A 25,120-nucleotide genomic window follows, 5' to 3' on the forward strand; every position below is an offset into this window, starting at 1 on the left:
CTGCCCACAGACGAGCCACCACGGTGCCGAGTTTCGGCTTCTGAGTCCCAACTCTTAGTCTACTTCAGCTAGTCTCTGACTCTGATTTATATATTTGTATCTGATTTTGTTCGAGCTATTGAGCTCCGTAGATTAGTTTAGCACTCAGCAAGGGCCCTAGTGCACCCTTCGCTGAGGCTTGTATCAGATTTTCCTTTCAGGTTTACTTTGTACCTTGTCCCATAGGCCCGCGAGGCCTCTCGAGGGCATTGATACATCTTTCTTTCTTTCTCCACGTTAGTGCCACCAACTGCCATGTATGCAGCACCCTTCTGGGGGAGTGATCTCCTAATGCCATAGTGGAGGAGATTTGAGCGGCCACAAGTGACAATGGGGTCTAGTATGATTTGGAGCAAGCCCTCAGTCCCACATCAGATAGTACAGGCATAGTTCACCATGACACCTCTACAGGTTGATGCCATCTTTCAGACAATGACATTCATCCACTAAGTTTGGGACTTACCTCGATGGATACAGGATGATTACATCTTTCAGACAGTGACATTCATCCACTGAGTTTGGAACTTACCTTGATGGAGACTACCGAGGCTGGCCCTAGAGTCATCCAAACGACCAGCAAAGAGCGGGGCAGACACATGGTATGCACGTATATCCACATGGTTTTCCAAGCAAGGTATTCAAATGGACGGGCTTCCCCCTTTCAGTACAACATGGATGCGCCTCCTGAGGCGATCCCACGAGATGAGATTAACAGTATCATGCGGTTAGATCTTCTCCAGCTCCATACATCTCGGACTTGGGGGGGGATCAGGAGCTCCCCACCAAGACCCAGTTCTATCACGACCACTTCCTAAGAATATCAGAGGAGGAATTCATCATCAAAGCTCGGTATCTCGAGGATAGACAAGTCTCACATGCACTAAGGATCGCCATTGGACAGATGCGGCTTTCATCCCATCAGCTGAGGATTGAAGCAAGGACAGCAGCAAGTATACTCAAAGAGCAACGGATCTGTATGTTATGCACATTGGGAGTGGTTGAGACAGAGGAACGTTTTCTTTGTGCCTACCCAGCCTACTATGAGATCTTGGGACGATACCATTGTCTCTACCAGGAGGGGGATGGCTTCGGTCCACTCTCACAACTGATCCACTTCCATGACCAGGTCTGCATTGGGCTCTATCTACTTGTCATGCATTGACACAGGGAGAAAATACTATGTCAGATTAACATATGAGTCCGCTCCAAGGCACAACGGGGTGGAGAAGGAGGAGCTAGCTGATATGTGGGCAGTCTTGATCAACAGAGAAAGCCAACACGGTGTCGCCGAGAGAGACACACAGAGACCACTTGCGACACGGAAAGCGACTAGTGCACACTCTATTGAGGTCCGTCCTATCACAGCTCTCCTCAAGGGACACCGCCCAAGATGAGGGGTCACTTTGAACATAGCCCAACCGGTTCAGAGATCGAGGAGACTCCCCCCCCCAAATAGCGTGAAACAGATGTAGATCGGAGATATTTTCACTACTCGCAGACAAGCCACCATGGTACCGAGCTTCAGTTTCTAAGTCCCAGTTTTCAGTCTGCTTCCGTTTGTATTTGATTTTTTCTTTTTTCTTGAGCTATTGAGCTCTTTAGATAAGCACAAGTCAGCAAGGGCCCTAGCGTGCCCTTTACTCCAGCCTGTTGAGGCTTGTATGAGTATTTTTTTTGGTGTACTTTGTCCATAGGCCTGTGAGTGAGGCCTCCCGCGGACATTAATACATCTTTCTTTCTTTTTCTCAGCACTTATCATTTTGCATTCTGCATTGGAGTGGATGCTCGTTTATTAGCTCCACCCACACAGCTTGTTTGTATCAGAATTTTTCACAGTCTCATAGACCCAGAAGACTTAAATAAACTTTCTTTCTTTTCTTTCTTTCTTTCTCTCTCTCGACTATGAGATCAGTTGTACCATAAAGTTAGATATACTCCAGGCTCCACACGACCGGGACCAGGACCGGGGGGGGGGGGATCAAGAGTTCCCCACCAAGCTCCAGCTCTATCACACTCACGTTCTAAGATGGCAAAGGTGTCTCACATGCATTGAGGATCCCATCTGTTGGGAGTTGAGGCACGGAGGGAAGCAAACATACCTCAAGAGCACAAAATCACTACTTATTTCAAGAGGGGCATGGTGTCTGTCCACTGAATAGAAATGATGTTTGGATCTAGATTAAAGAACTCTTAAGATTTTGCTCAAACAAGCGTTGTTTAGGCTGAAGATGATGGGAGAAGTCAAGCTTGGAGAGCACTTCGGCAAGCTTCGTTCCATTGTCAAACAACTAGTGGATCTGGGAGGATGGGAGAAGTCAAGCTTGGAGAGCACTTCGGCAAGCTTCGTTCCATTGTCAAACAACTAGTGGATCTGGGAGGATATAGTTACATAAGCCTCAACGAGATGACCTCCACACTCTTGGATGATGAACGTAATCGTGAAGTATATCCATATGAACAGCAAGCGTATATTACGAAGGCAGCTACTGGCAAAAATAAATTCCTTAAGAAAGAAAACCAAGATCAATTCAAAATCTAGATATTGTGGCAAGCAGGGTCATAAGGAAGAGTATTGCTATAAGAAGCGAGAAGACACAGAGAAGAAGAACAAGGAAGCTTTGAATATTGTTGCTGATGAGTATGCAGGATTGTGCTTGGTTGGACCAAGTACTGATGATGACTACACTTTCCGAGAAGTCTGATGTCATTTAGTAGTTCATAATTTTGATGTTTGAGTCAATTAAATCCCTTGTTAGCCTTTTGGCAATGGAACTCTTGATTGTTTAGCTAAAGCCTTCATGGTTGAGATTCCTTCTTTTGCTTTGTGAAGGTAATCTTTTGAAGGTTCATGCTTATTTATAGACTATTGTGACTTTGCAAGGTGCGACTCGTTGCTGTAAGGTTTCACCATTTATTGGGTAATGTTTATTCATTTTGAAAAAGCCTGTCTGTGAGCCCCTACCTTCGGTTTGAGGGAAGGTGTTGGAATTAGTGCAACCGTGCTAGGGTCTTTTGAGTTAGCATAAAATGAAGGGGTGACTATGCTTGTGGGCACGTGGCAGTTTGCATGGGCAGTTGGGCTGCATGGATAAGCTGACAAAGTTGTGAGAGACTTGGCAGCTTGGTTGGTGAACTCTTTGTGTTTTGTGTTCACGTAATTGTGGCTGGAATCTCTGATCGACTGGCTTCTACCTTCATCCCGTGATTTGCTTCTGTGGTGGATACCAATGGCTGTGTCACGCTCCTCATATGATGGCTAGATGTCGTAGCTCTTCTATGCAATATAGTTTATATTTCAGTTTCTATGCTGTTTATGCTTTCTTATATTTCTGTTTCTAGTATTCTTGATGTTTCTCTATCATTTTATGTACCAGTTTACTGCAACACATTCACTTTTAAAAAAACATCGATTGTGTGTCAACCTACACTTGATAGAGTTGTCGAGGCACAAAGAGACTCTGCTGAGGTGATCCGATTCTCGCATGCAGACTTCGATAGGTCAAGATGATGATTATATTTTCAACAAGTGCTTTACTGAGGGCAGCATTTCACTGAATAGCCTTCTGTAGTGAATCCTTAGCATCTTTGTTCATCAGCTTCTTTTCAATTGGCATGTCATGTCCAAGATCTATGCCTCCATGCTCGATACACAGGTTACCAGTTTGTAGAGCGCCACGGACTCAAAGCTAAGGGATAGGCAGGCTTCTGCCCTAATCATGCAACACTAGATCACATCCTTACACGCTGAGGTGTCATTGAGGAGGCAAAAGCACGGAGATAAAGGGTTTCTTGCAGCTTTGTGAACTTCTGCAAGGCTTTTGATACATTCCCAACAGCCCATCTTATTAGACGCATGCAGGATTTGGGATACGGTTAGGTGATCGTCTAGGCAGTAATGACACTTTATGAAAGGGTCTTGGGCAGGGTTATAACGACTACAGGGTGGACATAGGAGATCAAGAGCACTATTGGGGTCAAACAGGTTGTCCATCATCACCAACTCTATTTGGCCTCTACATCGAGAAGTTTGAGACCTTCATCAAGACACTAGGAGGGGAAGGCTCATCTCTTGCCGGCTCCTTGATTCAGAGAGTAGTTCGCCTTTAATGAGACACTGGTATAAATCATTGCATCCCACACATATGTGAGTGCTTCTCCTTGTATTGCTAAACCTGTAAACTAGTTTTCATGCTTGTTTTCAAAGGATTGAAACAAAAAACGAAATTTCAAGAAAGAAAGAAGACTCACCTCTTTTTTCTGTATTTCTCTTCCTTCTCTTTCTCCTTGTCTCCTCAATCTCCTCCTTTCCTTGTCTCCTCAATCTCCCCCTTTCAAGAAGTTACTTTTGTAATCTCCTCCTTCCTCTAACATCTTATTTGAAAAAATGGGTTGTTTCTTCTCTTTTGTAGGGCTAGTCCACAACACCGAGCGGGACGTACTATTTCAAGTAAATGCTTCCTCTTTTTTCCATTTATTATTTTTGTTATTTGCATTGGCCTGCAGTGCTTTTCCTTGGCCCAATCTTCATGATGAGACCAGCGATGCAAGCCCGACTAAGTAGGAGATAAGGCTTGAGCGATAGTGCTCTCTCTCTCTCTCTCTCTCTCTCTCTCTCTCTCTCTCATACTTACACCTTTCTCCACTACATTTTTGGATCATTATTGGATATCCTATTTTCATTTATTACAATCACATGTTTACTAACCACACGTGTGAGTTTTCTTTGTGTGAGTTCTTGTGACAAGGCATCACACCCTGGCTGGTTATCTTTTACAAATCCTGTGCGCATGGTTGTTCACAGTTCAGAGCTCTTACCATGGTTGATCACCATTTATGCTATCTTCAGTATAGCTTCTGTCACCTTCAGCATGACCACCACATTGTTTACAAGGGTAGCACATGACACCTTCAGTGTGTCCATGACACCTTCAACGTGTCTAAGTCACCTCCAATGTGACTCTCTCACCTTCAGAGTGATATATCACCTTCAATGTGATTTGTCATCTTCAGTATGACTATACCATCTTTGATATGGTTTACTTTTGCCATCTTCAGTATGGTCTTGTTTACACCATCTATAGTATGGTGATGGATCCATATTAGCCATATCTAGTGACATGATGCTGGAAGCTAGTGCATGAGGTGAACTTCACATCAATGAAGTTACAAGTCATTTGACTATGTCCTACCGGATCACCCTCCACTTGATATTAAGTTATCAACTTGCCGTACAAGATTGATGATGCCTCGCACATCCACAAGGTTTTTCTAACACCCGATGGATCTTCAATACACATGGTTTATTCCTGACACCTTCAAATTGGCTTTGGGGGTGAGCCTTGGTGTGTTGGGCTTACCTTAATGAGGTTAGATCAAGATCACATGGTGTTTAACCGTGAGAGGGATGTGATCTTCAGAACCTCTAATGTTGTTTAGCACCTTAATCACTCACACGGACATTAGATAGAGCACGTAGAGTTCTAAAGGATGGATTCAGTTTGAGCAAATTCTGAGTTGTCTCATCCAGTTATGGGCCTAGCAAACCTAGGATGTGCAGTTCTACACTTATTAACTTAATTAATTTTAATTGATTATGTGCACCTTCGGATTGGCTTTGGGGGTGATCCTTAGTGTGTTGGCTTAGCTTAATGAGGGGAGATTAAGATTACGTAGTGTTTAACCGTGAGGCGCATGTGATCTTCAAAACCCCTAATGTTTAAGTGTTAGGTTTAGCACCTTAACCACTCACATGCACATTGGATAGAGCACATCGAGGTCTAAAGGACAGATTCAATTTGGGTAACTTCTGAGTCGTCTAGGTCAAGTTATGAGCCTAGCAAACCTAGGATGTGCATATGTTCTAGGCCGATTGATTTAAATAATTTTGTACATGGGTAGAGGGGAGAGACATAATTGAAGGATTAAAATGATTCCTAAGAACTATTCTAACCTAGAATAACTAATCAAATACTACAATTAGAAAATACGATATTAGATCTCGTTTTTCAGCTTTTTGGGCCTGCTTTTGGTGCTTTCTTAGCTTTCTGCTTTCACCCAAGCCCTAAAAGAAGTTTGGGATCAGTTCTAAGCAGTCTAATTGCTCTCTCTAGCAAATCCTCATCCTTCCCTACTGCTCTCATCGCCCTTCCTAGCCATCTTCCTTGCTGTCCACTTGTAACACTTCGCTTCATTCTTCTACTACTCCATGAACCATAGTTACAAGGAAACAGGAATGTTCCGAATATTTGGGTGTTTGAATGGAAGCCTTCCAGGAAGGGGGAACGGGAACCGGAACGCCATGTTATACATGACACGTCATCATATGACATAAAACTATGAAAGAAACTAACATTTTACAGCTCTAAACTTTCCATATAAGCTCTAAAATACCCATTTGAAACTTTCAAAGAGCTTTGTTTTTCCTTTTTATGGGGGGGACGTTCCGAGGCGCCATTCCAGTTCCGCCTTGCTTTCCGGAACGGCGTTCCAGACATTCCGGATGTCAGAATGCCATTCCCTGGTAACTATGCCATGAACTCCTTGATGAATTGCTGGAGTTTCTGCTTCAGCCTATGTTTCTTCCTTTCATAGCCCAAGATGAGTCACAAGGCAAGTATCTTTCGCATACTTCAGTTCTATCAATCACTATGCTTCCTCTTACGTGATGTTTTTTCTCCAATTCAGTTCACCAGAAAGTGATTTTCACATTTCGCTTTTCACTCATAGGGCTTTCTAAAACTGATTTTATTTATACTGAACATGTTCCCTTCGATTTCCGAAGTTCTAACCTCATTTAGGTTGAAAACACTAATCGTTTCTGATGTGGGCTATGTGAGCTATGTTTCTTTACTTTGGCCCGATGTTGACGATGCGACCCGTGATGTAGGCCCAACTAAGCAAGGGATAGGCCACACTTGCTAGACTTAAGCGGTGGTGCTTTCACTCTCATTTCGAGGATCCCCGGACCAAGTCTCTTCTCTTTGACTCCTTGGCCCACCCAACAGGCATGTATGGCAGCCTGATCTATTGGAGGTAGACTCGGCCCATATAGAGACACTCTAGGTTCTCCAATTGTCATGGATGATCTGTAGTAAGCCGTTAGTCCCACATCAGACACATGCTAGATGAGTCTGGGGTTCCTCCACTACAACTTATGCAACATTCTAGGTGACCGGGATTAGGGTTCCTCAACCTCAAGCCGACGCAAGCTATCATGGCTGGTCTTATCCTCATCCATGATTGTAGTAGTTGAGGGCGATCAGAGGTGTTGGTACGTCCCATACACGTAGATGATTTGAGAGTTTGGGGATTACCTCCCTTTCAATATAGCCTTTGGGCCCCTTCTGGTCCACTCATTTACCACAAGGCTATAGGTATCTGGAAGGATCTCATATAGCTACACACATTCAAGACCTGGTTAGCCTCTAGCAAGCTTCCTATAAAGCTCAGCTTCTACAAATATCATTGCTTACGGATATCAGATGAGGAACTCATCAACCCACTAGGCTACACACAGATCCACCTCCCCCCCCATCCAAAAAAGACAATGTAACAACCTCGGATCTTATAGTAAACAGGGCATCTAAAAGCAAAGTGCTCCTCTGACTCGGTTTCTTGTAGATCACATAATGTACGGATGTGACCCTCTCTAGGTATGCGCCCGTCCACTCTCAATGGGTGGTAGGTGCGACGAAACACGAAACTGCCCAATTGATATGCTCAAAGAATTTCGGACCCCTATCCAGCCTCCTGTCTCACCCAGACCTGAGATGCTTGGCAACTTTCATTCATGAGGCCGTATGACATAGAAAAAAGCCGCTCAGGGCAGATGCTCAGCCCGGAGTGTGATCACTGAGTTTTCCAGTTAGATAGCACAAACCAGCATGCCCGAAGGAGATGATGTAGCCGAGGCCTGGAGCGAGAGATATGCCAAACCGTCAACGTGTAGATCAGACTAGGGAATCTTCTCTCCATATTCACAAACCAGAGGCACAGCCAACGGGTGTGAGTGGCACTTGTTGACGCAAGGCAACAACTAGGAGACCACAGCGGACCATGCATCACAAGCGCTCTATCGTGGGTTTTATGCCACCACAGCCACATACATCACCGGATCCTCCCGTTGACTTGACTCCTCCATCAGCATCTCAAGGATCACCACACTGAGAATAGAGCACAGCTTTTGTGCTCCCCATGGGCTCCACCCATTCCGCTTAGAGGTTCCGCCCATTCAGCTCATTGTATCTGGTTTTTTCAGTCTCATAGACCCTCGGTCTTTCGAAGACTTTACTAAACTCTCTCTCTCTCTCTCTCTCTCTCTCTCACACACACACACACACACACACTCAACAGTCATACATCCACAAATACACCTGGGGGACATGCATCACACAATATGAGAAATACTAAATAGATGAGCACACTAGCAGGAATACGATGGATTGTAGAGATTGTCATGCCGACCGCATGAAGGCGACCATAGCGTGGTTGGCTATGTCTTCATTCTGCTTTCACCACGTAATCTGCATCAGAATTCATCTTCTTATGCTAGGAGGCACCTGCTCTCATCTCTTCCTATCACCTTGACCTACCGCACGCCATTAGTTCCACTTGATATCACAACGATTTTCACCATAACTCGATACCATATATTTACCTTCACACAATCCTAAAAGATAGATAGCCAACCCTCCTTTGATGTTAAAGCCTTGTTTTTCACACACTCAATCCATATAGTGGCAGCATTCATTTCCTTACACCGCCAACTCTGCACCCAAAAAAGGATCTGTTGAAATGAATGGTTGGTGCAATGTGAATTCTTCTTATGCTAGGAGGCACCTGCTCTCATCTCTTCCTATCACCTTGACCTACCACATGCCATTAGTTCCACTTGATATCACAACGATTTTCACCATAACTCGATACCATATATTTACCTTCACACAATCCTAAAAGATAGATAGCCAACCCTCCTTTGATGTTAGAGCCTTGTTTTTGACACACTCAATCCATATAGTGGCAGCATTCATTTCCTTACACCGCCAACTCTGCAAGAAAGTCACCCAAAAAAGGATCTGTTGAAATGAATGGTTGGTGCAATGACAAATCTAACATGTTCCTGTGGCTTGGAATACCAACATCATTGTCTCAATTAACAAAGAAAGAGACCCAACGTGGTAGGCCATCTAATGGCCAAGATATATGGCTCAACGATACACATTAGAAAGCAAGCCGAGTGGGGCAAGCATGTCTGTGGTCAAGCATGGTTCAAACAAGACCACTCCATTCCAGACATATCTTTCACTCTCAAAGCCCTTATTAAAAAGGCTTCATTGAAAGCAGAAGGTTTACTGCTACATTTAGTTCCACAAGGCATTCAATTCAGACACACAAACTCGCTTCATCTCATGTCTCAGGACAATGGGGACTGCAAAAGGCATCAGTTGGGCAGCTATGGCACTATATGAGAGAGTTCCAGCCAGAGTGCAAACTCGCCTCATCTCATGTCTCAGGACAATGGGGACTGCAAATGACATCAGTTGGGCTGCTATCGCACTATATGAGAGTATATGAGAGAGTCCCAACCAGAGTGTGCGCCACACAAGGCAGATTAAAGGATGTAGTTAGCACCATTGGTTGCCCCGTCCCCCGCACTCTTCAGCCTCTACATCGATGAGTTGGCCTCTTTTGTAGAGACATTGGGTGAATAGGGTTCAACACCAATGGCAACACTTGCCGGCAATGTGGTCCTCACCTCAGACACACAAGCAGGCCTATATAAAGCCACTTGGCCGCTCTACCAGAAGGTCAATCTTCGGAAGACTAATTATGATCTTGAACAAATTAGACGAGTAGCGCAATACGTGGAAGCCTTCTAGGAAGTGAATCATAGTGGGATCGAGTGGATTAGCTTACAGGTTATGATGCTCTCACGTATGACCCGTGGAAGCGTGCACTCCATATGGTGTTGTAATTGCAGAGTTTTTAGCACGACACACGTCTCATTTAAGATCATCATCTATCTAGATAGAGAGAGCGGGATGACCGAGGTAAAGAGACAGAGGTTACCATGGAGGAACTTCTCGTCATCCATGCAGCGAATGGGGATGAGAGGTGTTGGTATTCACATGCTGCCATATGGTACCACACTGACTGCATGTCAATTAATCATCTCCCCTTGAACAAGTGTGTGCGTGCGGGCACACACACATGCAAATACATACAGACAGACAGGCATACACATATGCACATACATATAAATCTGTATATATGTATGTACATAGATATATGCCACACTTTGTTAAGTAAAATTATATATGCACACACACACACACCCCCCTGTGTGTGTCCCATATCTCTACACGTGTGCATGTGCATGTGCAAGTGTTCTTAAAAGCCATACACCCAAACTCATTCTTGAAGAACAAAACATTAGTGTAGCTTTAACCTCATGATAGTCACCCACAAGGTTGAAAACCATAAACTCCATCTCACATGGGCGAGACTACCTACATGACATCCCCACCGACACCATCAGCTCCCAACGGTGGTTGTAAACCTACAATTCTTTCTCAAATCCATCACAAAGACTGTTTGTGCGGATGCAGGCCACACAGTCAAGGATGCAATGGGCAGAAAGAACCAAAGAGCTAGAGTGAAACATGAAGAATAAGCTCAGGACCTTGAGCCCCAATGAGAAGAGCAAGCAAACACAACAACAAACAAGCAAGAACACCTGTTCCAGATGCAACTTGAACAAGAATAACATCGTGTCCAGCTAGAGAAAGAGGAAAAGTCTGGATCTAATGTAAGTTTTCTCCATTCTCAAGAAATACTTATCCCCAGAATTGTAATATAAGGAAGAGATTGAAAACTTTTTACAATTCCGTGAATAGAAAGAAAAGCCAAAATAGACTATTTTCTGAGCTTCAGAAATTTCAATCTTCACATACCAATTATTCCAAATGTATAGGCAGCATCTGGTCCAGGTTTTGGAGGTGTAACAAACCAAAATTCACGAGCAGAACCTCCTGTTCCAATCTTATAGTAATATTTGGTGTCATACTGCAACCACATTGAAGTGAAACGTAAAACGGTAAAAACAAGCTCATTATATGTGCACCTTCTCATGATTCGTGGGTGTAACCAACTTTGCCTATGTGAAATCACATAGTTCCTGCATTTCCTAGCAGAAAAAGGTACAAGGAGTTTAATACCATTAGCCCTTGTATAGCACAGTGGTGGATAAAGCCCGATGTATAGTTAGAGAATTTATAACTGGTCACATTGCCTTCCACGTTATGTTCATAGTTGCCACTTTCTAAGCCATAAGATACGATATTCGATCCGCTCTCAGAAGGGGTGACCCAGGAGATTATTACTCCCTTGCCATCGTAATCTCCTTGGGTTATGTGCACCTAAACCATTACAAAGTTATACATCAAAGGTTGCCTCTTTCCAAGAAGTTCGGAAACCTTGGAAATTCCATGATAATTGCGATGCTGACCTGTTGTGGAGCGTTAAATCCCTCTGGAATATTGAATGCTTTACTGTCAATTGGCATATCTTGTGATGTTGACAGCTTCCGCACATGGCGGCTAGTCTTTCCTGCATAGCTGATGGTTGCTTTCGATAAAAGGATGGAGCCAATGAGGCATGACAAGGCTAGCATAAAGAACAGGGAGTGCGCCTGACTCATAATTGCAACTATTGACAGCCAGTAACCTGAGGTGCAGGAAATTTTTTATCTTTATGAGGAAAATCGAAGAATTCAATGATAGACAAGTATCGTCTCGACCACACATCAATGACCTTCCCATCTGAAATACTTGCTACTCTTATGTGGAAGGACATATGTGCCTTGCTTTTCGCCTGTGGTATTGAGACAGTAAAAATCACGTCTCATCTTTTGGCTTGCATTAATTACAGTATAAAAGATGCTTCTACATCTGCGAGTTGTTTTTGCGAACTATTCCAAATTTCCGTAACGAAGACCACAAACGTATAATCGATATCTCAGTTGAAAGCAAAGGCAAAATATGCACATTCGTAAACTCTAGAGAACAGCCCATAAGGACAACCGGACCTTTAAGAATTGATCCAAGTATTTCAGTGGATTGACTTTACCAGGGGATCACAATCGGCCCAAATTTGATTCTAGTACTGAAGCAAAATTATGGCACACAATTAAGGCATTGCATCGACATCATGCATGTGATTACGAGTTCGAAGGGACCTCTGCTTCTTTTATATGGCATTAAAGTTGTGACTTTGAGGATGCAACTATATTTTTCAAATTATGGTCTGGCGCCGACCTTCTTGGAAAGAAGCGCAGAGTTGGTTCCTGTGTGGATGACCAATGATGGGGAGGTCCAATTGCAACAAAAACAAACGGTGTGGGGGAACTCTGGCTGGGAGGGAATTTCCTAAATGGGTCTGATTGAGGATGGCAGAGGCATTGCCACAAAATTTCTGTTCCGTGAGTAAGTAGCTTTGTGGGTACACAGTTCCACTCGTTGGTATAGGAAGTACGTAGCTTTCACTTGAAAGATTCCGCATAAGAGGAAAATTCTATTCTATTTCATACTACCACCCAAAAGATGGCCACTAACGCCAAGGGGATAAGTATCACTCGCTTCCATGGGTCCTCCAAACTCTTACTTTGGCCACTATCAGCATGTGTGTGTTTCCTGTGTGCAAGTGTGTATTTGTGTTGCCTACACGTATGCATGTGTGTGTGTGTGGGGAGAGGGGGGGGGGGGAAGAGCTTGTGGTATCTCATGAGTCCATAAAAGTCAATCATGTAAAAGTCCAAGAGTAATAATCCAAGAGCTCATGTGGTAGTTCATCAGTCCAAGGGTGGCATGTGGCATAGTCCAGGAGCCCGTGGTACTCTAAGAGTCCAAGGGTGGTAGTCCAAGAGCTTGTGGTAATTCAAGGGTGGTAGTCCAAGAGCTCATAGTAGTCCAAGAGTCCAAGGATGGTAGTCCAAGGGTAGTAATCCAAAAGATAGTAGAGTCCAAGGGTGCATGTGACAACATTTCCTAAGCTCTTCTCCTTGTGTTAAAAAATCATCATTTTTAAAAAAACGCATGGATAATGCACTTACACCCTACATATTCCCACATCAAGGTTATAAATAGTTGAAGACATCTTCTCTTCCACATAATCGGCCATTGAATCCAGAGCTTCAAGACCTTCTGTTAACATCGCAATAGAGTGGTGTTAAGCATGAAAATGGGCGGCCCGTTCTTCAAGGCTTCTGCATCAAATTGCAACAAAGTATTGCACATACTAGTGCTTGACAATTTCAGGCTACCTTCACTCTGCTTCTTCAAAAAATGGTGCTAACAATCATCTCATCGTGACCTATGCCTAAGACTTTGTACAAAGTTTTTTGTATACGAGAGCCTGCTCTTACTAATTTATGACATTTTATCTAGGAGTTAAAATGCAACAAATGCCACCATTTCATTGGGTGTGATTTTTTGGCCGCCGTGTGCAAAAAATGGCTCTCTCTCTCTCTCTCTCTCTCTCACACACACACACACACACGGTGTTGAGAGAGAAAATTAATGATAGAACGCTACTGTTGCTCAACTTGTCTGGGTCAATCCCTCCTCCTCTCTAATCTCCATGATGTGGCCCACTGTCTGACAAATGCTATCATCACACCAATGGTCTGCTGTCTCCCCATGTCGAAAAGAGAGAGACTTCTCTTAGAATTTTTGAAAAGGTATTAATGGATAGAACAACGGATGCATTGGATGTTGTGAATCATGATTGCAAGACTGACCAGAGTCATGGCCCTACTAGATGTCATATGATGGAAGGCGACTCTATATATACTTTGATTAGATGTACTGGACTCACAAGCCTGGTCCTTCCACCTCTACTCTCTTCTACAAAATCTTCTTTCTCTGCTCCTTGCCATAACGCATAGACTTGTAGACATGCAATGCGAATTTATTTCTCTGCCCTTTGCCATAATGCAGCGACTCGATGCATGCAACTCAGTTAGCTATATGGATCGGATGACGATGAACTTGTAGCAATCGAGTGCTGCAATTGTAGATGGGATCATCCACCACTGAGTAGTCTGAATTGTAGCTCGATTCGGGCATACTCATCACAGTTTGGACTTTGGGATCATTCAAGCTTACTAAAAGGCAACCACATACAAGGGGAGCAACATCCCTACTGCAGATGGTTGGCAATACTCCAAGGTAACATGCTCGTTTATAAACATTGAGTATTGATTTTTTTCTTTCTTGTCTCGATGCTGTTTTTTGCCTATGCATGGAAATCCTTGAGAAAGTTGTTCTAAGTAGTTACAACACTTCACTTACACCCTTTCAGAGCTCGAAACCTATGATATGCTAAATATGTATCGTAAATGCTAATTTGGGGTAATAATATAACCGGTTAACATGTGGCAGATCCCAATGATTAGGAAATTCAGAACAAAAATTGTTTACTCGAACCCATGAGAGCTTGATCAAAAAATACCATCTCATACTTTTAGAATATAAGTGAACCCCTTTCTAGTGCAATATCTCACTAGCCTAAGACTATGTAGTTGACTGTCAATAAAGCTTGTTACAAGACAACACAATGATAGTCCCCATACATAGCTGTCCCCCTACACCCCTAAGTAGAAATATCTTACAAAATGTTGCCAAGCTTACAAAATCGGGTGTAAAAACTAATCAGTAAATTCAAAAAAATGGATAGTGACTTAAAACAAATTCAGGTGTGTTAACAAGCTTGTTTAAAATGACATGAGCAGACTCTATTGCTGATGTGGCATCATCATTTTCATAACACTCATTTGACTTGAAAGCTTCTTCCATCTGAATATCCGTATATGCATAGTCCATCAATTTGACAACTAGTCTCTTCACTATGTCAGTGGATCCACCATTCACAGGTAGAGGGACTTGAATTTTTTCAACCTTTATCCATGAATGCATCCAATGATTGAATTGTCTCATCCCAGATTTCTATATCATCATCTATTTTCTTAGCCTTGTCTGTCACATGGCTTTGGATGCCATGAGTAGAACCTGTGCAGGTATCTTTATCTATAGTTTGCACCGTTTCCTATGTGCCTATCTTTTTTGTTGCACTATTGCCATCAACCTCTATTTTGAAGCTATTCTTTGACCTTTATTACTTAATCTGTAGTGCAAAAGTTTTTTGTTGATTTTTGTGCCTAAAAGACGTAAAGTCAATATTTTGTCAGTATTTTTGTCAATATTAGCATCGATAATAATTTAAATAGTGGTTGTGAGAATGCCAATCCATAAGTCTAGCTAACAATCCACAACAAAACAAATGTGTGATGCATGTGGGCTTGTGTCATAGTACCTTTCTCGAAATCTTTTGTCCTTGTGTGGCTTATTGGTATCGAGATGCACCACATTATGGATAGCTTGTACAGTGCTTGCATATTCCTTTGTAAAGGATGCAATCTCATTGGGACATGCATGAATTGACCTGTAATCCTTTCCTGATGATGCAAGCATTTTCATTGTGTCCTTTCATTGTATTTCCTTTTGAAAGAAGTGTTTGGCGTAACTTGAGACAGTAATACATTCAATGAATTTGAAGCAAAAAATTGGAAGTATATGCTAAAAACTATAGTTTGGACTACATTAGAACTCTTACCAAAAGAGGGACAAAATGTTAGTGTCTGACCATCGATAATTTTCTTATAAATTCAAGCTCAGAAGAATGCTTCCAAGACAATATTTTCTTGCCCTTCATACAACATGGTGCTTGCTTCACGTCACAAGATCTCCTCTTCAAGACTCATGCTATTCTCCCTAATCACTTCAACATCTCCAGGACTCATGTTATTCTCCCTAGTCACTTCAATATCTTCGTCTCTTTCATTTTGGGGTGAAGGAGCATCAAAGTAAGTGCCTATCATGTCTTGCATTATTTCATCCTCATTTAGTGCATCCTCCTCTTCAATGCTTCTATTATGGTTCTCTTCTGGCTCTCGATCTTTCCTTAAAGTGTTCCAATATCTTTGGGTCAACATCGATTCATGAGGATGATTATTCAATGCGTGCACTCTCAAAAGTCTCAGAATAATTTCATCTCCTTGCATGAAAATAAGTTAGTTAATCGACTCAAAAAAGTCACATACAAGTATGAAAATTAGTACATGGAATGAATTTAGTGAATTCAAGGCAAAACGATACTTGTACCTCATCGTTCAACTGTATCTCAGAAAAAGGTTGGAAGCAACCATATCTCTTTATGTGCATGATTGGTGCGTAGTATCCTTATTTATCCTTTGCATCATGCACAATCACGCAAGACTTGTTGATAAAGATTTGCTCTATCAGTCTCTTCTTCAAAATTTGATGAGCTTGAAGACATCTACAAAGGTTGCAAGTGCTCATTACATCACTATATTATTGCATTATCAAAACATGCAAAAAATGGATCCTATCTGTTAGAAATTTTGCCAATGCTCTATTCTGTTGATATTTTTGTCGATTAACTCTCTCAAAATTGACCAACATCCATATTTTTGTCGATATTTCTGTTGATAAAAGCATCAAAAATTTGCTTTATGAACAGAACTTTGTATAATGGATTTTATGATCCAAAAAATATTAAGCTACCTCATGAAATTGATGGGGGGGGGGGGGGGAATACCATGTACTCATAAGTTTGATGAAAATAGTGTATCATTATGGGGTACACTAATTGTTTTTCGACTGATAATGAGACTTTGTAAATGAGGTAAATATGCATCGATGGTCTTCTAGCCATGCAAATAGTGGCTAATGGACATGATACTTTTCATGGGCATTAAAATAGGTGATTTTATAGCTTGTGCAAAGTATCATGGCCATCAGCTACCATTTGCATGGTTAGAAGACCATTGAGGCATTTTTTCCTATGCCCATGCATGATGCATGGTGAAAAACATGGAATATGGAATTTTAGTTATATAAATGGTACCCGATGCCCATGATACTTTTCACGGGACTTAAAATATGTTATTTTAAGGCTCATGCAAAGTATCATGGCCATTAGGTACCATTTGCATGCCTAAAAGTTCACTGAGGCATTTTTTTAAATGCTCATGCATGATGCACAGTGAAAAACATGGGAATATGGCTTCTTCACCATGAAAATGGTACCTATGGCCATGATACTTTGCACAAGCCTTAAAATAGGCGATCTCGCAACCCGTTCAAAGTATTATGGCCAATGAGTACCATTTTCATGCCTAGAAGACCACCAAGGAAAATTTTCCTGTGTTAGCGCATGATGCATGGTGAAAAACATGGAAATATGGCTCCTCACCATGCAAACAGTACCTTGTGGCCATGAAACTTTTCAAAAGCCTTAAGTTAGGTGGATTTAAGTCCCTTGCAAGGTATCATGGCCATCGGGTTGTTGAAGTGTTTCATAAGTATACACCCTCATGGGGAGACCCAGTTAGGGTGCGCATGTTGTTAGGTTGCATTAGAGAAAACATGGAAACATGCTAGTGATTGGCCCAATTTATATTTCCTTGTTTTTTTCCACTATGAGTGCAAAATTATAGCATGAGTAAATAAACTTTTTATGTGGAAAGTATAGTTCCACAAATTGAAGTTTTGATTTAGGAAGAATAATCACACAAAGTAAACTTTTCATTTGGGAAGGATTTTTGAACAAAGTCCAAATAGAAAAAAATAGTCCAAAATTAATGAATACAATGCTGAGTCAAGGTGCTTAGGCAAGTTACGCAAGGAATTCTTGTGGTCTGAGGGTGCCTCTAGCTATAAGTTTTGAAAGTAGCATGGGAACAATATTACAGTTAAAGAAAGAGGGGGGAATGGGATTTCCATATCTCACTATTCAAGCTGATACATTTGTAGAGAAAATGGAAGCAAGACTTGGTTGTTCGGCTTAGTAACCTTCTTGATTTCTAGGTAAAGGCTTTAACTAAATTGCAGAACCTTAACATCTTTATAATCCCGAACTTGGTCTATTGACCTTTAAACATGTAGGCATCGAGCTCATAAAATCTATGTGAAATACATGGCAAAGATGGAAGCAAAATCTGAGCATTATCTGTAAACCCAGAGCGGTTTGGATTGCCTTGATCAAATTTGGTTTCCCGTGGATCAAGTAGTAGTGGACATCAAGTAGACAAACTATAATTTCTTTCAAATCAATGGAGAAGTATTAATACATACGTGCTCAAAGAAAAACCCATCACTTCCAATCATTTCCATGACACATCTCTTCACATAGAAGTATCTATAGACATACGTTCAAAGAAAAAAGTATCACTTCTAAGATCCATACCATTCAATAACACATCTTTGCACACCGAAGTATCTATACACCTATGCTTTTTAGAAGAAATCATCAATTCCAAACTTCATACATAAGTAATTATTTGTTTCAAACATTTAGAACTGGACTTAGACACGCATGTTTCATGTGATGCCGAACCAAAGCAGCTAATTTATTGCACCTCAAGGTCCATTTGTGGTGCATAGACCCAAATCCATTGTCCTCAAGAAACAATAACGAGTAAGAATTAGAAATAATTTTCTCTCAAGAAGCATGACACAGGGACAACTTGGAATCGTGGTGGAGATGTGTTGGGTTTACTTGTACCGCACACATCCTCCCTCTTTTCAACACTTCTGCTTGATGAACAATATATTAGGTTTTGTGCCAACATTGTGAGACTTCTTTGTTCATGTGGGTCAATGTTTGCTTAGGTGTAGCCAATCGTGGAACTATTTTCGGGGCCATTTTGGGGATGTGATGCAATGCGTTGCTATGCATTGGTGGGTGGGGTTTTGAATTTTGCACAGACCCGTGCTCATTGGAAGTTTTTCCGGCATCATGATTGTTGCATTGGCATAATAATGAGACACAATCTTGTCATTGTCAACAACGCAGAGCTTGACACATGGCACTATACGCATTTACTAATGAGCATAGAGATTGTTGCTCTACCTCTAGCCTACCACCTACATCACACAGCTTTTGCCTTGCCATCTGTCATTGCATAGCTTCGCCATTTGTCACTATCCAACACAATCTTTTGTTGTGTTGACCATCGTGCTGGTTTGAGCAACCACATTGGCATGCAGAGACCACCACACTGGCATGAAGACCACCATGGCATGTCAATCTCTAAAGGGGACCCCTCAAGGTTCATATCTGCAACTCGGGGGGGTCACTCATCATATGTAACCCTATCACGTGAGTTCAACAGAAGGATATTTTTTATTCCTAAAATTTACAGAAATAAATATACATAAGGGACTATTTAAAATAGTTTTGGAAAAAATTTACAAATTTGTATAGAAAAGGGGTACATTTTATTAATGAAAAAATTTACAGATAAGGGATTTTAAATATAGGCCTTGAATGCACGTGATATAAAGGGTTTATGCATAGTGACCCCCCCGAGATCTGCAACCACTGTGCTGGATGTCCGTGAGCTATTTTAGTTCTAAACCAAGGAAAATAGTCTTATTTTGGAGATATTTTAGTCGTATTACTCCTTGTGCAACAATTTCTCAACCACCGCACACGTTCTTGGAGCTATTTTAGTTCCAAGCTAAGGAAAATGTAGACATTTGCAATTTATGATAGTTTCCTTGCAACCATTGCACTGGTTATTGGAGTTATTATAGTTCTAAACCAAGGATAATATACTCCTATTTTGAAGTTTCCTTGCAACCACTGGTGATGGTTATTGGAGTTATTATAGTTCTAAACCACTGCACTGGTTATTGGAGTTATTATAGTCCTAAACCAAGGAAAATATACTCCTATTTTGAAGCTATTTTAGTCCTACTAGTCCTTGTGAAACAATTTCTGTTAGTTCTTGGAGCTATTTTAGTGCTATTTTAGTTCCAAGCTAAGGAAAATGTAGTCCTATTTTAGAGCTATTTTAGACCTTCTGCAATAATTACTTGTGCCGCAATTGCACCGGTTGCAGTAAGTCCTAAATGAGGGCATTTGTGAACTAGTTTCACAACGGTAACAATATTTTTTTCAATAGTTTCTTGTGCTACGATACCCATGGTTGCAGTAAAATGCAAACGAGGGCAGAAATATGCCATTTGTGCTTCTTTAGAGCCAATTTCACTACCGAAGTAACAACAACAATAGTTTTGGCGATAATGGTACTACATTGAAATTGAAACAAAAGAAATTACGTCCGATAGTTTTTGCGATAATAGTATTACATTGAAATTGAAACAAAATAAATTACATCCAAAGCAAACATTTAACAAAACAGATTACATCCAAAGATGCTAGCACTTTGTCTTTGTGACACTTCTTTAAACACTTTTAGCACTTGCCAACACTACCACTGTGACAAGACCTAGTGTCACATTTTGCCCTTGTTAGCACTTTCTTACACTTTTGACCTAGTGCCTCATATGCAGGGGACAATACGAGCACCTCATAGTGCTATCGTAGTTAGGACTTATTTACAAATTTGACTCGGAACTCCTTGTATGCAAGGGACAATACAAGCACCTCATAATTGAACATAACCTTCTTCATAAAAACTTCTTTCAAGGCACTGGCAGAGAGAACTCAACTTGGCAGTGGTGAGCTCAATCGAGCACAACATGCGACAATAAATAGGAAACTCAATTTGGTGGGTGTGAGCTCCAGCACACTGACACATGCTCTCAATGTGTTAGAGCTCATCACCAAGTTGAGTTCTCCTTCCCCAGTGCCGAAAGTTGTGCTCAATTACGAGAGGCTCATCACCAAGTTGAGTTCTCTCCTAGTGCTTGATGGAACAACGACGACCCGTTTCCCTTGGCTCCTCATCATGCAACTCCCTTGGTCATGGCTATGGTTGGTGGAGTGTTGTAGGATGGAGAGCCAAGGCAAACAATGGATCCCATTGTTGGCTCTTTCCTACTGCTTTCGTAGGAAGAGTAGGGTATTCTCAGTTTGCAGGGTTCTGAGGCTTTTTGTCACCTACAGATATATTGGGGTTGTCGTTTGTAGTATACATGTAGCTTAGGACCTCGAGTCGTGTTCCGATGAGAGACGTAGGCTTAAGTGTGGTAAGCATAGTGCATGCATGTGTAAAAGGAATGTGTATCATCATGGTTGAGGTAATGAAGGCTTTCACCTTCATTGAGGGTTGTAGGGTTTAGGAGGAGTTTAAGGGTTAGGAGGAGGTTCCAGGATTTAGAAGAGGTTCCAGGTTTAGAAGGAGGTTCCAAGGTTTAGAAGGAGGTTCCAGAGTTAGAAGGAGTTCCAAGGTTTAGGAGGTTCCAGGGTTAGAAGGAGTTCCAGACTTTAGAAGAGGTTCCAAGGTTTAGGGTAGAGTACATGGTGGAGAACTCGTCTCCCTTGTAGATCATGGAGATTAAGGGTTGAGGAACTTAGGGTTTAGGGGGAGTATAGGAGTGGGAGAGGAAGAAGGTGTAAGAGCATGGGGGAAAGAGGAGAGAGAAGGGAGGAGAGAGGAGGAGGAGGAGGAGGGAAGAGGAGGAGGGAGGATGAGAGAGGAGGAGGAGGAAGAGGGAGGAGGAGGAGGAGGGAGGAGGAGGAGGGAGGAGGAGAGGGAGAGGATGGGTTGCAAGGTTGGAGGAGAGGGGAGGAGGGGTTGCAAGGTTAGGACATGCTTTTGGACATGGAGTGCAAGGAAGCATGGATACTTGAGACAATTGCTTGGAATACCAAAGTAGAACTCAACACAATGCCCCAAAGAGTGTGGGCTTCATTCCATTATGGGGTATTTATACAAGTTTGGAGAGCTTCTCTCTCTGCATGTAGGAATTGTAACACATTCTCTCTCTACATGTAGAAGTCGTATGTAGAAGTTGTAACACATTCTCTTTCTACATGTAGAACTCGCATGTAGAAGTTGTAACACATTCTCTTTCTACATGTAGAACTCGCATATAGAAGTTGTAACACATTCTCTTTCTACATGTAGAACTCGCATATAGAAGTTGCATGTAGAAGTCATATGTAGAACTTGCATGTAGAACTCGCATGTACAAGTCATATGTAGAACTTGCATGTAGGAGTTGTATGTAGAACTTGCATGTAGAACATGCAAATTGGATTTCTAAGAGGGATTATTTCTAGCCTTATGCAAGTACAAGTGGAGCTTTGCCGCTACTCTACACAGACATTCTGTTCTACCTAAGTCCATGTTGGCACAAAGTCAACATACTCCCGGATCCATTTTATTACCCGGCCTTGGGTTATGGCTTATTGCGAGCATGAACCTGGGTTACCATGCCTTTAATCCAGTGGCTGTGGAACTTGTGGCGGGCCAGTCGATCCTGTTGTAAAGCCTTGGCACCATACAATTTTTGCTCAGTTTCTAGGTAGCCTGTATCCACCACTTGCTTGAATAGAGATATGTGGCGTGCTTCTAAGAAGATCACTCTTTGATAGAGTTGGCTTGTAATTTGAGCATCGACCCTTTCATTGGGATTAAAGCTGAGTAGAGGCAAATGGGAATTAAGGTAACATGGGCCCTCTAGAATGAATTCCAATGTTTTACGGAATATAGCACTTTGGTGAAGGAAGCGATCAATGTTGCCACGCATTATGTGCTCATGCTATTGAAGTGCTCGAACCATTGTGCCTTAGATATTCCATTCAACACCAAAGCATGGTTCGATCATTGGACAATTAATGGTTCGATCTTCAGCCAAAGTGTGTGTGTTGGCTTCCCATTTTTTATGCCGTGGAACTGCATAGAACTTGGGATGGGTTCTAATACATGGAGGTGCCTGTAGGTACTCCTTCAAGAAGATTACATCAAAGAGCTTGGGGAGGTGCCAATCAGGTTGTGGATCTAATTGGCTAATCCAACCTTCACTAATTTGATGTTGACGAAGGTTGGTAGGAAAGCTGTCTAGGGTTCCATCCACCTTGGGTTTTCATATCAAGATATTTGCTCCAAAATTCCTTGATGGGGTTACTGGGAAGTGGTATCTCATCAAAATCATACCCATCATTGGAACTTGGCATGGGCGTATGAATTGGATTATTCGAATCCTGATATTCAAAATCAAATACTGTGTCATTTTCTGCTAATGGAAGCACAAGTAGTGTCAGAGGTGATGATGGGGCAGGGTAAGAATTTGGGGACATGGGAGAGAAATATGGCAAAGTGTTAGTTGCGAAAGGGGGAGCAGAGGGGAGGGGGGGAAGAATTGGGCAAATGGTTTGAGCAGCTTGGTAATCCTCAAGGGTAGGATTAGCAAGGGAGGGGAAAAAGCTAGGTGTGAGGGGCTCATAAGTTTGTGACTGTTGGGTTAGTTGAAAATGGTGAGAGGCATGAGCAAAGAGATGATGGAGGGAATAGATGTTAGGATGGAGCTCAGGGAAGGTTAAGAGGGTGGTAGCAGCAAGGGTAAGTGAGGTTATGATGTTGGCAAAAAGAGTGGTTAGATATGGGAAGTTGGACGTGAGATAGGCCCTATCATCTTCCGACACTTCTTTTTGCTGGTGCGATGGGATGATCAGCTGCATGGGTGGGATGTCAATTATGTCGTGCCTTGCAAATAATAGTAATGGCCTTTGTAACAATGGCAACAAACCTGCAATAACCCTAAGGGGAGGACTACCCAAGTGGCATACATATGCAATGAAAGCATCCGTCCTAAGTGTTATAAACCCGGCATGTGTAGACAGGTAGAAGATATTTTTCTCATCTTCAGACAAGTCTTGGCAAATTATGCACAGGGTTTTAGTCCCGATGGAACGTTCCCATTGGATTGTTGGATGAGCATATATGATCCTGAGTTGGAGTTGCTTCCATTGGATAAGCCTGCGTGTGTTGAGGTGATCTTCCACTTGTAGAGCAGCCACAAGATATTGGTACACCACTGTTGTGTATTGTAGTGGGGCGTCATTGGTGGTGTTGTCTTCAAATGCCTCATTGTTGTGCACTAGCAATTGGAGTTCAAGCTTGGAAATGATTATCTTTTGGGAGTGCATCTCATTCATTTTTTCTTTGTATTGATGGTTGATGGTTGTGTATGCCTCCTTAAGCTCTCATTTGCAAGGTGACCTTTGCCTGTTGCAGAATGTCTTTAGTGGTATTAGACCATTGGTCCAAGACTTGTGCTTGCGAAGTGCTGGCCTCTTGAACGGTAGCAAGTTGGTCTTTTAAGATTCTACATTCCCTTGCCGAAGGCACGTATTGCCAAAGATTGTTTCATGTTTTCAAGCTTGTCTTTGCAATCCTGGAGCTCTTCTTCTTTGTGAATTAGAGTGAGTCGAGCTTGGGCTACTACCTCCGTCTATTGCGCATGTGCGGATGCCAAGGAGTTATAGTAGGTCTATAGGATTGCCGTTGCTTCTACTGCTGCAGTCAGCCCTGTTTGACTTTGGTGGAGGTTGGAGGTCACATCCCTTACTGCCTTCTCTTGAGCTTGGAGAGCTTGGTTCATGCACACTTCTTCTACCTCCTTCTCATCTATCTATGCTCAAGGTGCCTTGACCTCTACGACGGCGATTTCCTGGAATTGGTCTTCGACTTCTGATGCAGTCTGCCTTTCCAATTCTCTTGCATATTCTTCCTTGGCCAAGCTAGTGAATAGTTCTGACATTTGGATCATTTGGCCAGCTTGATGTTGGAGAATGACAAATGGTGATGAGGTCTAGTGATATTTCTGTGCCCATGTAGCCATCCCGATGATTCTGTAGTACTTGGGGGAGGTTGTTCCAATGGCATTTCAGTCCCTTGTGTACAATAGTCAAATTGTTGATCTAGCACTAGCTCCCCTTGTGGCTCATCGAGTGGCATGGCATCGATGGGTGGTTCGAGTGCTAATGTAGCCTTAGGCTCTGGTGCCAATCTTGTCTCGAACTCTGGTTGTTGATGTTGGTGGAGACATATTAGTTATAGTTGTGCATCGAGCTGTAGCATCTTGTGGGGTAATTCTGCAATCCTGACCTCCAGAATAGTATTTCTGCTAAGGCATCTACACTTATCAATGTGATAGTAGGAGAAGTTGATGACGGCTCCCATATTGGTGAGAAGGGTATGTCCAACTCCTCGATTGGTTTTGGTGATTGGGGCAGAGTCATTTCT

General features: G+C 42.2%; 1 protein-coding gene across 4 annotated transcripts in view; it reads right to left on the reverse strand.

The window, feature by feature from the left end:
- The window catches only part of LOC147884090 (purple acid phosphatase 10-like), a 91,398-nt gene extending 78,835 nt beyond the window's left edge, over nucleotides 1-12,563 (reverse strand). The window contains exons 1-4 of one of the 4 annotated variants that reach the window (XM_087398085.1): nucleotides 12,354-12,562; nucleotides 11,546-11,910; nucleotides 11,256-11,456; nucleotides 10,992-11,103 (exon numbers count right to left, since the gene is read on the reverse strand). In XM_087398085.1, the coding sequence (XP_087254211.1) occupies nucleotides 10,992-11,103; nucleotides 11,256-11,456; nucleotides 11,546-11,737 (505 nt within the window). In that variant the 5' untranslated portion in view covers nucleotides 11,738-11,910; nucleotides 12,354-12,562. Of the gene's footprint in view, nucleotides 1-10,991; nucleotides 11,104-11,255; nucleotides 11,457-11,545; nucleotides 11,911-12,165; nucleotides 12,305-12,353 lie in introns of those variants that run through there. The other 3 variants (XM_087398086.1, XM_087398084.1, XM_087398087.1) reach the window with 3 other exon arrangements.
- Nucleotides 12,564-25,120: the final 12,557 nt, after the last annotated feature.

This window comes from Dipteris shenzhenensis, chromosome 27 (genome assembly GCF_047967505.1).
Source record: "Dipteris shenzhenensis isolate YYH24624 ecotype China chromosome 27, Dip_SZ_1.0, whole genome shotgun sequence".
Lineage (NCBI taxonomy): Eukaryota > Viridiplantae > Streptophyta > Polypodiopsida > Gleicheniales > Dipteridaceae > Dipteris > Dipteris shenzhenensis.